At 49.2% G+C, this 14,204-nt stretch overlaps 6 protein-coding genes across 6 annotated transcripts; 3 read left to right on the top strand and 3 right to left on the bottom strand.

Annotated features, from left to right (window-relative positions):
• Positions 1 to 7: 7 nt before the first annotated feature.
• AUEXF2481DRAFT_35681 (uncharacterized protein) lies at positions 8 to 522 on the bottom strand. The gene is made up of 2 exons (XM_013492719.1): positions 237 to 522; positions 8 to 71 (listed from the first exon to the last, which is right to left on the bottom strand). The coding sequence occupies exon 1, from the start codon at positions 502 to 504 to the stop codon at positions 328 to 330; it is 177 nt and encodes a 58-aa protein (XP_013348173.1). The 5' UTR covers positions 505 to 522; the 3' UTR covers positions 8 to 71; positions 237 to 327.
• Positions 523 to 1,881: 1,359 nt separating this feature from the next.
• AUEXF2481DRAFT_25631 (uncharacterized protein) lies at positions 1,882 to 3,557 on the bottom strand (the record flags this gene model as incomplete). The annotated part of the gene is made up of 3 exons (XM_013492589.1): positions 1,882 to 2,791; positions 2,860 to 3,348; positions 3,382 to 3,557. 3 exons carry the CDS (start codon positions 3,555 to 3,557, stop codon positions 1,882 to 1,884), a joined length of 1,575 nt encoding a protein of 524 aa, XP_013348043.1.
• Positions 3,558 to 4,147: 590 nt separating this feature from the next.
• On the top strand, positions 4,148 to 5,884 carry AUEXF2481DRAFT_1235 (uncharacterized protein; the record flags this gene model as incomplete). Its single annotated transcript, XM_013492454.1, has 3 exons — positions 4,148 to 5,333; positions 5,401 to 5,589; positions 5,649 to 5,884. The coding sequence occupies 3 exons, from the start codon at positions 4,148 to 4,150 to the stop codon at positions 5,882 to 5,884; spliced, it is 1,611 nt and encodes a 536-aa protein (XP_013347908.1).
• A 699-nt stretch (positions 5,885 to 6,583) lies between these two features.
• AUEXF2481DRAFT_195248 (uncharacterized protein) lies at positions 6,584 to 8,978 on the top strand. Its single transcript, XM_013493002.1, has 4 exons — positions 6,584 to 7,159; positions 7,215 to 7,365; positions 7,433 to 8,681; positions 8,740 to 8,978. Exons 1-4 carry the CDS (start codon positions 6,985 to 6,987, stop codon positions 8,791 to 8,793), a joined length of 1,629 nt encoding a protein of 542 aa, XP_013348456.1. The 5' UTR covers positions 6,584 to 6,984; the 3' UTR covers positions 8,794 to 8,978.
• Positions 8,979 to 9,817: 839 nt separating this feature from the next.
• AUEXF2481DRAFT_35676 (glycoside hydrolase family 43 protein) lies at positions 9,818 to 11,169 on the top strand. Its single transcript, XM_013492718.1, has one exon. The coding sequence runs from the start codon at positions 10,057 to 10,059 to the stop codon at positions 11,116 to 11,118; it is 1,062 nt and encodes a 353-aa protein (XP_013348172.1). The 5' UTR covers positions 9,818 to 10,056; the 3' UTR covers positions 11,119 to 11,169.
• An 84-nt stretch (positions 11,170 to 11,253) lies between these two features.
• AUEXF2481DRAFT_104669 (glycoside hydrolase family 3 protein) lies at positions 11,254 to 13,708 on the bottom strand. The gene is made up of 3 exons (XM_013493001.1): positions 13,128 to 13,708; positions 12,969 to 13,077; positions 11,254 to 12,913 (listed from the first exon to the last, which is right to left on the bottom strand). The coding sequence occupies exons 1-3, from the start codon at positions 13,610 to 13,612 to the stop codon at positions 11,321 to 11,323; spliced, it is 2,187 nt and encodes a 728-aa protein (XP_013348455.1). The 5' UTR covers positions 13,613 to 13,708; the 3' UTR covers positions 11,254 to 11,320.
• Between the last annotated feature and the right edge of the window lie 496 nt (positions 13,709 to 14,204).

Genomic DNA, 14,204 nt, shown 5'->3' with positions numbered 1-14,204 from the left:
TTCAAGTTGCGGGGGCCCGAAAATTAACGGGGGAAAGTTGTGGTGGCGCCGCAAGGAAGATGATGAATACGAGGTAAGCACAGTCAAGGCCAGGAACACCTTCAAGCCAGGACAACCATCTGGAAGCTACATGATGGTCCACCAGATCATACGATCCCCAGACAGCACTTCGTATGATGGTTCGAAGCTCTATGCTTAGCTGCTGCTCTATGCATCGGCTGACTGTCTTGTATTACAGTGTACATCATGTTTCGTCAAAGCCTGACCCATGATGTACCCTTCAGATTATCCAAAGGCGCACATGGCCAAGCATAATCAAGCTCGAGATCAGATTTCGGAAAAATCGGCCTCAGAATCGGCACCAGGACCAGTATCAATGTCGGACTCAGATGCAAGGCGCTGAGGGCTGCAACCACATTGACTGGACGCACGCGAAGAAGGGACTGCATCATTTGTAACACCTCTCCTGGAAAGGTCATGGCGACCAGATGTAGGTGGACCCATAGCATAATGGCACCTTATCCGTTGGGCACTAGATCTAGACCCTTACAGCTATCCGCATAATCGATGGTGGAGATCAAGTCTTACAGTCGGACCCGGAGACAAGAAATCGAATGTGGAGTAAAGCAGATCTTCAAAAAAGGCAGTATCGTTTCTACATTGAAGCAGCCTCCATGAAGAGTTTCATTGCCATCCTGCAAAATCGATATGGAGCATGAGCCGCTACCAGCTGGTCTGCGGCCTGGAAATTCTTGACTAAGTCCTGTGTCTCCAACATTTGCTTGGTCACCGACCTTCCTCTATCCTCAGCTTGGATCTTCTACCTGGCGGAAAGTGCAAATCTGCAAATAAATCTCATGTTAGGTCGGACAGTCGCTACGTTTCATGCCAAACAGCACTTTTTCTTCTATTAGCGCTAGCAAGGGAAAACCGATGAGATTATCAGTTGATAAGCTACCACCGACGATTTGGGGTATGAAAGGAATGCGGCTTCGTACGAAAGCTTTCCAATGATCTAGCTCATCGGAGAAGAGTTGATCGTCAAGTTTAGAGTTTCGAAAATGGCAAGGGAGCCGGGAAGCGTACTTGGTCCTGTCTGTGTATCCAGCCACAAGAATGATACACTGACTTCCCGAGAACGAGCTTGTGTCAGGCTCGAAAGCGAAAGTGCAGCCTTGTCAATCTCTAAGCTCAGAAGCCTGTGCCAGGATACCACTGAAGGAGATGTGTCGATGTAATTCTTCTGGATCGATGTCGGGTATCGACGGAGCCCGGGTGATCCGGCTCGGCTGTTATACAAATTTGCTTGACGATACAGGTAAGAATAGTGAGGGCATCTTAAGTCAGAGAGCAGATGTTGGGGTATCTGCAAGGTGCGTGATATTGACCAGCCGGTGCACGACTTGATGCCCGCGAATTCAGCGTTACACTCGGCCTCGATCAGCAAGAGCACCTGGCGGGCTTTTCTCGACAGAATGTTGGGGTCAGGACATCCTTGCCATAGATCAGCACGGCGGACACTAGATGGCAAGCTCAAGCTTTGTAAGCGAAAACTGCTGTTATCACATCTTCAGCATCATCAATGACGATGGATAACTCGAGCAGACAAACGACCAACTAAAAAGATTCAACATTGTATGACAGACTAAACAGTTTCAATAATTTCAGTTGTCGACTGTTTGCAGCAAAACGGTAGTATTTGACAAGATATCAACACTTCGGATCGTGAGTCGAATGACTTGATCAGCCTGAAGTCTTACGAGGAAAACAGCACTGTAGTTCTTCGAATCACAAGCTCTTCACACTTCTGATCTAATCGCCAAAGTATATGCTAATCCAGTATCAACAGTACTGTTGTGCACATCCTTGTGCAAATAAGATTCAGCCCGACGCGAGTGGAACGCGGACTGAACTCTGAGACATCAGCAAAGTCCATCTTCCATCCCACTGCTGTCTGGGCTTGACATCAAAGCTGACATCCTTCTTAGGATTGAGTACAGTGACTGGATCAGCAAAGTCTAGAGCCGGATTTTTCTCCCATACTCCGCCAATAGGGTGGAGATCGACTCGTATGGCCAGAAGAGCAATAAAAATGAGGATCTCGGTTGCAGCAAATTGCCGTGCTGGGCATAGATGAGGTGGTGCGCCCCAAGCAAGGAATCCACTTCCAGCGACTCTTTGACCTCCCTTGTCACTGGCTTTCGGTACGAACCGATATGGATCAAATTCAGTCGCCGAATCTCCCCATATCTTGGTATTAAGGTGGATCGAGTTTCCTGGCATTTGCACATAATTGCCAGCCTTCAAGAGGTATCTGCCGTCGAGCATTGTGTCCTCCAACACCTTGCGAATAGCCGCATGTATATGTCGAACGCGTTGGGTCTCCTGAAAGACGGAAAGAAGGCCTGGACAACAGGACTTGAGCTTAGCGACGTCGAGAACGTGTCCATCATCCTGTCGAATGACAGCTTTCTGTTCGATTTCCTCTCGAACAGCGGCGAGTACCTCGGGACGAGAGAAGAGCTCCCATATGGTCCAATACATGGTAGGTACCGTATTACTCAGCATACCGATAGGGAGGGTCGCCTGTTGCTTCACACAGTCGGCTTCAGACACACCAGCTTCTCGTAGAACACGCCAGCGCTCCTTGAAAAGCAAAGACGCGTCATCAGGAATATTCTTGCAGTATTTTTGATGAGCGTCAAACACTTTCTGTCGTGCTGTATAACCTTTTCCAAGGATATCGAAGTTCAGTCCTGATATATGTGCTGAAAGATGGGAGTGCCATTTCCTATTGCGAAGTCGTGTCAACACGAATCTTTGGCACTCAGGGAGCGTTCACATGCCGGCTCTGCTTACCAGAATGCTTTCTCGACCTCGATATCGATGAACGGGTGTGCCGTTCCGTATACACCCGAGCTTGATGCTTGCATGACCACATGCCTCGTCCATTCTAACAGCTTGATTTGTAGACCTTTCTGGGTAGAATTGCACAAGTCAAGCAAATCATCAACATCCAGTAAGACTCTTTTGCCCATTCTATCATTGACCTCATCAAGGTGACGTCCTGGTGCTAGACTTGACTTCATTGCGTGACTAAAGTCTGTCACGAGATGCGGACTTCCAAACAAGTCATTGGTCTCGTCACTCGCATCTCCCCAGCGACGTGCTACATGTTGAATCATAGGCCGAAAGGACAATGTCTTTGAGCTTCTCTGTATTGCTGGTAATAGTCTTGTTGAGATACTAGTATAAAGCTTGAAGTGTAGGATTCCCAGAGTAAAGATCTCCGTGTCGCTCGCATTTCTTGGATAACGGTTAGCTGATTCGGTCGCATCTACATTTATGCTGGCACCGTAGATTGAACAATAGCGGACTCACCTTAAGCGATTATGATATGAAGGACCACTGTTGATGATACCTACCAAGTGGCCGATAAGAGGTACCTTCGGACGCAGTCGCTTTGGTTCTCGCGGGTCGTCCCTCGAGCTAATTAGATATTCTACTGCGTAGACCAGAAAGACGGTTCCAATCATCGCATATAATATGTGAGACATCTTTGGAGAGCAGGCTAGGATTCGCAAGGTGGTGACGAACATTTCCAAGTGTATGCGAGGGCTTTGACAGCCTCTTTATTGAGATGCTAGGCAGTAGTCTGATCGGAACTATCGAGGAGCGACTTGGCGAGCACATAACTGCTGCTTACTTGATGTTATAATCTACCGGAGGCTATATTGCGCGAAGGATCAATCAGCATGTGAGCCCGGACCCACCATAGAGTACTGCGAAGGATCTAGTTCACCCCACGCTAAGGGATTGCGCGTTATCATACTCCTAGTCTCCTACTATATATCGGCCTTTATTGTGGAGTCGTGAGCTCCGTCAACGAATGATATCAAGCAGGTTGGTATGTTGAGCGCCCAGATGTCAGACATATTGGATCTTTCGCGGTTTCGAGCCACTTGAAGCGAGGAGGAATACTCCGCATATACCTCATCAATTCAATAGCGAGGTTGTTCGCCAAGTCATCTGCAGCTTACGGTATTTAGCATGCTGAGCGGACTTGAGTGCTTGTGATAAAGCTATAAAGTCTGCTCCAGGGAGTCACAGATAGGAGATTCCTCGTTCTCACCACCTACCTCACATCATGAATGCCTCTAGCGCAGATATCACCAGTCTCGCTGAGTCCTCTTTGGGCTCGAACGGTACCAGCCTCGCAGACGTTGGTGCGAGTCTCTTCGAAGGACATTCCTTGTCTACCCTAGCCTTCACTACTTTCTCGTTATTACTTGCCGTTTCTTGGTACATCCTGAGTTCGGACAGCAAGAATCACCCCAACATCTACGGCAACTACAAGTTCGACGCACCCATCATCGGCTATAAGAATGCAATCCTGGCAAGATGGCAATTCTTCCGAAATGGTCCAGCTCTGATCCGCGAGGGTTATGCAAAGTACAAAGACGGCTTCTTCAAGGTCTCTGGAAATGATCTACTTATTGTGCCCAACAAGTATCTCGCTGAGCTCGCAAGCATGCCTCCAGAGCGCCTCAGTCTCAACACTGCAATTGTAGACGCATTCCAGCGTTTACACGCGATCACCGCTGTGATCACTGACCACAGTCTTCAAACACGCATGATCACCACAAGACTAACGCCAAAACTTGGCGTCCAGGCTCCCCTTGTCCAGGAACAGTTTCAGAAGCATCTCCCGACAGAGCTTCCTGCGACGAAGACTGAGTGGTTGAGTATGAATGCTCTGCATCTTGCTCGAAGAATGGTCCATAGAGGTGTAGCCACTCAGTTCGTAACTGAGCTCGCAGAGAGTGAGGAATACCTCAACGTCGCCATTGACTACTCTGAGAATGGTTTCAAGCACAACTTTTGTCTACGCGTTTTTCCTGATCTGATCAAACCTGTTGTAGCCCGTTTACTTCCCACGAGCTGGGGAGTAAACAATGCTTTGAAAAGAGCCAAGCGTATGATTATTCCATTGATCCAGGAGCGAAGGAGACAAGAAAAGGAAAACCCCAGCTACCAGAAACCGGAAGATTTCTTGCAATATCTCATGGACGGAGGTGAGGAGATCCAGGATGACAACGAGACCACGGTCCAACGCCTGATGGTTACGTATCTGGGATCCGGTCCTTCCACAGTCATTGCTGTTGCACAAGTGTTGTTCGATCTTTGCGTTCACCCGGAATATGTCGACGTGTTGAGAGAAGAGGCCAACGAAGTCCTTCGTAACAGTGGTTACAACAAACAGTCCTTGGCGGCCATGAAGAAGATGGACAGCTTTATGAAAGAGTCTCAGCGCCTGAGTCCACCCACTCTGCGTAAGTCTTTTGCTTTTTGCTAGCTGAGAATTTATCGACGATCATGGTTCTGACAGATTGACCATAGTCGGCTTCAATGCCATCGTGCGTCAGCCTGTGACACTCCACGATGGAGTAATCCTGCCTGAAGGTGCCCATATCCAAATGGCTACGTACGCAATAGGGACTGATCCTGACCGGGTCTCAAACCCGAACGAGTTTGACGGACTCCGCTCATTCAAGCAGCGTATCCAATCCATTGAGAACAATGGAAACCGTAAGTTCAAAGCCCAAGAATGATTTGTGCGACTTTGATGACCAACAAGACCACTGCAGAATTCACCACTACCAGCGACAACAGTCTGCACTTTGGACATGGCAAGATCGTGTGCCCTGGTCGCTTTTTCGCCGACCACTCCATGAAGATGATTGTTTCCAATATCATTCTGAAGTATGACCTTCGTTTCAAGGACGGCTCCAGGCAGAGACCGCAGAATACGAGCATGTACGACGTTGTAATTCCAGATCTGGAGACTTGTGTGGAGTTCAGACTCCGGGAGGATGCTTTTTGAGGTCTCCGCAAAGCGCTCTGGGATGTGCGCTTTTAGCGCCCAGGTAGCTAGTCAGTCAGTCCAGTTGGTCTAGTCAAGACGCTCCGACCGGAAGAAGTGCGCAATGAGAAGCCCAGAATTCGCCAACAAGCATACTCTGATTTGACGGGAACCCAGCAGGCATGTCGCAGCAGCGAGTCATGACAAGACGTGCTTGACAGAATCCGTCAAGACGCGTAACATTAATGTCCAGCAGGGGGCATTGTAGCCGAGCCCGCTTGCAGTCGAGTTGCGGGCGCGCATGTGCACTGTTCAGCATACGTTCATAGAGCTGCCTTCCTGATCGCGCCACGGGACGAACCGCTCGCGTCGAACCCCATTTCCACAATCAATAGAGTAAACAACTTCAACTAACTCGCCTTCCCTTTTGAACGGAGCTGCGACAGTATGGTGCGAAGTCAGTACATAGGTTGTGACTTCATCAGCTGAGCAGGATGTTCTGGTCGTAGTCTCGAGGATTGATCGCCGAGATCGAGGACAATATCAGGCTGGACTGGCAGACCTGCCAGGGCAGAAAGCCCGAAGGATCAAGTGGTGAGATTTCAAGCCGGGACTTGTTTCGTGTATCATCCTTCGCGTCAATCCCGCATATAGTGACTATAACTTCCGGCCGAGAGGGAGGGTCGTTGAATTGCGGTTGAATCAGGAGAGCATGCTGAAATCCAGGTGAGTAGCAGATATTGTGACTATCTTCGGAAGATCATTATCTCCGTCGAATGCGAATGCTTCCATCACTGTTGCAAGTTCGTGGCGTGATTGAACAAAGATGCTGTCGTACTTACATACCAGGTCCGCTCGCAACTACCCATCTCTTGAATGGCGTTGGGGGAGTCGTAATCGAGTGATGCTGTTCGTGAATGCAGGGGCGCCCTTTCCAATCTTGTACTGAGCGATAATCAAAGAAGAGGCATGAACCATCTCCGTTAGTGGTTTTCGTGATTGGCTACATACCCACCACGGTGGGTTGCCGGGACTCTTGGGCTTGGCAACCAGTTCCTGTAATAATAATCTGTGTTGACCCTTTACGTTTGAAGTTGTTCTCACACATCGCAAAGCGCAACATGTCAAGCAAACTCGGGAACATGACCAACTCGCTGTTGGACCTTCCACAGGCATGGCAGGTCTGGCAGATGAGTTCTGGGAAAGTCAATGGTGACCTGATGGATCGCCTCGCGGGCTGGTCAAGTTGGCAGTACATCGCAACTCTGGTTCTGGGAATCATCCTTTATGATCAAAGTCAGTGGCGAAGTCACCTATGCCAGCCATAATGTAATACTTACCCCATGTCTAGTCATGTACATCAAGCGCAAAGGATCAATCGCAGGACCAGCATTCAAAATCCCACTTATGGGCCCATTCATACAGGCCCTCCACCCCAGATTCGACGCATACCTTGCTCAATGGGCCAGTGGACCTCTGAGCTGTGTTTCTGTCTTCCACAAGTATGTACATCTTTGTTGTCGCTTATTGCTACAGATAGCTTTTCGATCCCCAAGCTGATCCTCGTAGATTCGTCGTCCTTGCTTCTGACCGAGATATCGCCCACAAGGTCTTCAAGTCGCCTGCGTATGCCGAGCCATGTATTGTGCCAGTAGCGAAAGATATCATCGGACACAAAGCCTGGGTGTTCCTACAAGGGAAAGACCATGCCGAGTACAGAAGAGGATTGACTCCTCTCTTCACCGACAAGGCCTTGGCTGCCTACATGCCTGTGCAGGAAAAGGTCCTTTCTGATTACTTCGACAAGTTCGTCGCAGCCACGGAGCAGAACAAAGGTCAGGCGATCGCGTTCATGACCTTCTTCCGCGAAATCAATTGCGCCATTTCATGCCGTACTTTCTTCGGAGATTACATCTCCCAAGACGCCGTGAAAAAGATCGCCGACGACTTTTATCTCGCTACTGCTGCGCTTGAGCTGGTCAATGTGCCCCTCTCCCTCTACATTCCAGGCACCAAGGTCTGGAAAGGCAAGCGCACTGCGGATGCCGTTCACCGCGAATTCGCAAAGTGCGCAGCTGTATGCAAGGCAAACATGGCCATCGGCTCGAAGCCTTCCTGCGTTGTCGATTTCTGGGTCCTTCACATGCTCGAGTCTAATCGTTATCGTGAGCGAATTGCCGCTGGTGAGACCGATGTTGAGAGACCATCGAACTTGATCCGCGAGTTCACCAACGAGGAGATTGGCGAGACGCTCTTCACCTTCCTCTTCGCGTCGCAAGATGCTTCCAGTAGTGCGACCACATGGATCTTCCAGATTCTAGCCCAACGGCCCGATGTGCTTGATCGCCTGCGAGCAGAGAACTTGGCCGCAAGAGAGGGTGATGCTAGCAAATCGCTCGACCTGTCTATGCTGAAGTCACTCACCTACACCAATGCGGTGATCAAGGAACTCCTCAGATACAGGCCGCCAGTCATCATGGTTCCTTACCTGGCCACAAAGGACTTCCCGGTCACCCCCAACTATACTGTTCCTAAAGGTGCCATGATTGTTCCGACTTGCTATCCAGCTCTGCACGACCCCGAAGTATATCCCGAGGCCAACACCTTCGATCCGGACCGATGGATCACTGGCGACGCCGAGAGCCAGACCAAGAATTGGCTAGTTTTTGGTGCAGGTCCACATGATTGCCTGGCCAGACGTTACGTTCCGCTTTCGATGGCTCTGATGGTAGGAAAGGCGGCCTTGGAGCTCGATTGGACACACCATGCTACGGAAAGATCGGAGGAGATCAGAGTCTTCGCCACACTGTTTCCGATGGTATGTTAATATCACATTTCGCACGGTGCCTCGCTGCCAGTAGCTAATCTCAATTCAGGATGGCTGCCCGTTAACATTCAAGAGGCGATCTGCAACCACCTCCCGAACCTGATATGTCGCGAAAACTTTGCGAATATGTCAACTTCGGTGGCTGAAAAGTTTATAAAATGGGACAGAAACGTACAATCGCCGCCTGAAAACAGATCAGACGGGTGTTCTAAGAGACAAGCGATGACGTACAGGAACGTGCGTCATGCTAGCGAGCCAGAAGAGCCTCCAACACTGGTGGTGAGATGGATGATCCACGCGATACTGTTGTGATATTGCGAAAGACAAGCTTTGGTCGCTCGCGAACAACATGTAGATGTTTCGTAAAGGAAGAGCGTTGACTCGCACGCACGGCAGTAAGACGGGTCATAGTAATTTTCGGGCTGTCATCATGCCGTGACTAGATCACCAAAACTTGATATTATGGGTAACCAATGGACACAATAGCAGCGATCCCCCAATTCAAAATGCGTTTGCCATACGAACACCCGTGTACTGTGCTTAACAACATCAGTAGACGAGTCTACATTTATTGGCCTTGTCAGTTATCGATGCAGCATAATCAGTCCCAAGTCTTTTGGTTATCAGGACGACCCTGCGCCTTTGCTATAGGTGTTTTGCATTTAGTCCTCCTATAGCATCTATACTATAAGTAGATGATACGAGGAAGTTCGATCGAGGCAGAGGACTGCTAGGTCTTAGGAGACTTCTATGTAGATTATAGCATGCTATGTAAGTTGATAGAAGTCTCGAGACTTAAGCAGTTACTATATCAAGGGCTACACCCGTCTTTAGCCTTATGTTTATCTATAATGGTTGACAACAGGCAGCCCATTGACGTCTTTCTTGTTCATCGTCTGCTTTTCTGTACTGCCAATAACATAATGATCGAGCTCACGATGCTGCGCCCATAGTATAGACCCCGCAAACAACGACTGCCAACGTGTGGAGGCCCGTGGGGAGCAAGCGGGAGCTTCCTAGTCCGGAAAGATCTGCTATACGGCAATTCGCGACGCGCGAGAAATCAGGCTGAAAGCAGATCCCCTCGTATGTCGACCATACTGGCCACTCAAAGACGTCCAACTTCAGCGGGTAACAACATATTTATTGTACTGACTTCCGACTACCAAGGAATATTGTCTTGGCTCGGGCTTGTCGAGATGCAGGAAGATTTGAATATGCTTCTCATACCGTCATGAGACGTTGTCAATATTTTGACGACGTAGGAAATAATTTGCGGTGATCGGTTGATATAAAATCATCAGCCTGTTCCGCTATCTGTTCCTCCAGCATCTTGGAAATATAACCCTGGCAACGAATCGAAACAATGATTCTAACGAAAGTTTTTCAATCTCTTTTGGCTTTGACTGCTGTCAGCACAACCATGGCCATGCCTACGAAGCGAGACACTAAAGTGGGATATCTCTTTACATCATTCCCTGTCGATGATGAGGCTATCTACATGCACCTGTCAAATGACAACGACCCCTTGTCCTACCAAGCTCTTTCTTTAGATGGCACGGCAGAAACACAAGCCATCTTGCGCAGTGGTGTCGGCACCAAAGGTGTCAGAGACTCCTTCATCGTGCCTTCCCAGGATGGAAGCAAGTTCTGGCTCATCGCAACTGATCTTCTTGCCAACAACTTCACCAACGACTTCAATGCAGCAACCAGATTTGGCTCCAGACAGCTCGTCATCTGGGAGTCTGATGACTTGGCTACATGGTCCGAGGCTCGCCTCACACCCAACCTCGTCAACTCTACCGCCGGAAACGCATGGGCACCGGAAGCATACTGGGAACCTCTGATTGAAGCCTACATTGTCATCTTTGCCTCCCGCTTCTGGTCTGATGCCGACCCTGACCGTACCGGCCCTCAACCTCCTAACAAACTGATGTATGTCACCACCACCGACTTCATCACCTTCTCCGAAGCACAACTCTACTTCTATCCCGACTACCCCGTCATCGACGCCACCTTCATCGCAACCCCCGAACAAGGACCCAACGTCTGGTACCGCTGGATAAAATCCGAGGTCGACTACACAATTTACCAACAACGCTCCTCCAACGGTATTCTTGGCGACTGGGCCAATGTAGGAAATGCTGGGCCTGATGTACGCGTCACTTTTGCTTCCGAGTATGCCAACAATGAGGGACCTTTGATCTTTAGGGATAACTTGGATGCTGGCAAGTTTCATCTTTGGATTGATGAGAATACGCTGCAGACGTATATTCCTGCTACGGCGGATACTTTGGATGATATGGGTGCGTGGGTGCGTGATGATATGAGTGGATTCCCAAAGGATGTCAAGCATGGAAAAGTGTTGGCTATTGATCAACAGCAGTATGATGCTATTTTGGACAAGTACAAGGTTGTTGGTTCATAGAGTAACAGTTTATGCATTTCTGAGCTTATCATGATAATCTCGAATCATCTGGCCTTCGCCGTCTCTTTGACGACTAGTTGTGAGAGGGACACAGAACTAATGCAGAACATCCAAAAGTGACAAACGAGCACGATGCCCAAGTCATCCGCTAGACGAATCACTCTTAACGACTACCTGAAGCTACAAACCCTCCCCCACCCTTTCAAACCAAATTAGCACTAGCATTATAGTGCACCGGAACGGTATACTCATAAACCCCCTGTCTAGTCAATCGATCCACCACAACAGCTTCACCCACAAGTTCAAATTCTCCCTTCAATAACCCATTATTATCAACTTCCATCACGTAATTGCCAGGATAAACCGTCAGATCCCCATTTTCATCTGCTCTGGCCAACGAGCCGATTGAGATTTCTAAATCAATGGTTTGTGAGTGTCCAGGAGTGATGGTATGGGCGCGGGCGTAGGAAGCTAGCCATTTGTTCGGGTAGGGCGATGGTCCTGCGTTTTGGGTTGAGAGGAATAAGAGGGCTGTGAAGTCGGAGGTGTGGGTGCCTGTGTTTGAGACGGTGGTGAAGAGAGTGACAAAAGGTAATGTGTCGAGGGGCTTTGGTTTTGCTCCGTGGGGCTGACGCTTGTGGAAGAGGTCTTTGATCTTATAGGTATGCTTTAGAGGCTTACCGCACCATTGGAGATCAAAGGTGGTGTAAGAGAGACCGTAGCTGAAGGGGAGCACAGGCTTGCCGGTGTACCATTTGTAGGTACGGCCAGGGTAACTTCCATTAGGACGTAGATCTGGGTTGAAGATGCTGACCTCGTCGATATAGCTGGCAGCATATTGAGTTGTAGTCAAACGACCAGCGGGAGCTTGTCTACCGAGCAGGATGTCGACGATAGCATTGCCACCTTCTTGACTCGGGTAGCCTACCCAGAGAAGAGAGTTCACTTTGCTGTTTGCAAGCAATTCGCTGTCGTCAATCTGACCACCTCCAAACTGAACAACAGCTAGCGGTTTGCCCAGCTCACTCAACTGTTGTACCAAATCAAGCTGATTACCAGGCCACTTGATTGACTCTCGGTCCTGTGTTTCGCGTTCGATCGTGTCATCGATGCCACCCAGGTAGATGATGAGATCTGCCGATCTTGCTGCATCCAGAGCGGCCGAGAAGAAAGTTGTGTTGCTGCCATTGACACCAGTTCCGAAAGCATACTGAACATCATCCCAATTGGCTTCTGCCGCCTGTAGAGGTGTGATGATGTACGGCGCTTGACCAGCATAAATACCTTGCATCTGACTAGAAGCATTGGCATAAGGTCCGACAAGTGCCACCTTCTTATAGTCTGCAGAAAGAGGCAGGAGCCCGTCATTCTTGAGCAGGACCATACCTTCCCAAGCAGATCGATAAGCTAGAGCTCGGGTATCTTCAGTGTCGACATCACCCCATGACAGATTGGCATAGCGATTTTGACCATCGAAGTATCCAACAGTGTGGAGTCCAGTGTAAAGACGAGTCAAAGCCTGGTCCAATCGTGCTTCTGTGGTATAATTGTTGATGATCGATTCATTGAGGTAAGTGCCAAAAGTGAAGCCACAATCCAAGTCAGTGCCGGCGTTCAGAGCAAGAGCTGCGCCTTCGGCGGGACTGTCGGTGAAATGGTGGATGGTATGGATATACTCGACAGCACCACAATCGCCAACGACATACTTGTATGGCTCATCGAAGCTCCAGTCTTCACGCAAAGTGTCTTGCAGGAAATACTCGCTGGCACAACTCGGGACACCGTAGGTAGCAGTCTGTAATAATTGTAAGCTTCGTACTGATCTGTTCCTGTTAATTTCATTTACTCACGTATGCACACATGACAGATCCGACAGCCACATCCCGAACGCAAGATTTGAAGGGTGGATTGTAATACTCGGCCAAGTCTTGGGTAGTAGCATTGTAATTCTCACCGTATCTGATCAAATTCGTTAGTGGTAGTATGTAGCATAATAGTAATCAGCATACCTGTTTGTTTCGGCGTAGTACAAGTTAAAGTGCTTGCAGGTGGCAATGATCTGCTTCTCCTCCGGATGATCAAGACCACCTTGGAGGCCCGGAATCAATGCCTTGGTGTACTGCTGGGTATGGAACGAGTCTTCGCTGGGTGTCTCTTGACCTCGGCCCCAACGAGGGTCAAGGAATGTGTTGATGTTTGGCGTCCAGAAGTCATAGCCACACTGCTCAAAGTTTGCAAAGGCACGAGTCTCTCTGCCAATGACATTGGCAATCTCTCCAATGAGATGGTCATCGAATGCCGAACCAGTGGTGATAGCCATAGGGAAGCTAGTAGCGTAGCTGAAGGCTGAACCATTGGGACTGTTGAATTTGACACCAGGAGCTTGGGCAAGACCATGAAGAGCCTCGTTCCACCAGTCATAGCCTGGAAGACCGAGCCTACCTACTCCATCAGCAGCATTGACGGTATTGACAATCTTTTCGTCCAGAGTCATCTCTGATAAGAGCGACGCAATCCTCTCAGCAATAGGCAAAGATGTATCGCAGACTGTGTATTCGCACAGAGGACTAGTGTGGCAGAGAGGTTGACGTCTGACATCACCGTCGACCTTCTCGACAGGGAGTGGGTTGTTGACTTTGTAGATTTGTAAGAAGAATTGACCGCCGCATTTCTGAGATTCATCGCCCGAACAGGTATATGTCGAGCAATTGGCATTACCTGTCACAGCTCCGCCGTCAAGCTGACCACCACAAAAGCATTGACTGAATACAAGTTAGCAACAACAATTGCTCGGAGAAGTAGAAACAACTCACGTCCCTGCTTCGATTCCAGCCCATGGATATCCAGACCGCCCGCAATAGTCGGCACAGTACTGAGGGGTGTTGGTATCACGAAAAACTGCTTTGCGTTCTCTGCCAAGGATACGACCATAATAGCTGTCTTGTCGACACTCGACATAATCATAGTTTGCGGTATATTCGATGGCAGGTGGGCAAGTGGAGTTGGAGGCACCCAGCACCGAGGTGCTGAGTAGTAGCACACCAAGGCCAATGCCTCTACTAGTGTTGCCAGACGACTTCATGTTG

This window comes from Aureobasidium subglaciale (assembly GCF_000721755.1).
Source record: "Aureobasidium subglaciale EXF-2481 unplaced genomic scaffold scaffold_1, whole genome shotgun sequence".
NCBI classification, from domain to species: domain Eukaryota; kingdom Fungi; phylum Ascomycota; class Dothideomycetes; order Dothideales; family Saccotheciaceae; genus Aureobasidium; species Aureobasidium subglaciale.
Note: the sequence above shows the minus strand (reverse complement) of the source record. Positions and strands in the feature narration are given on the sequence as shown.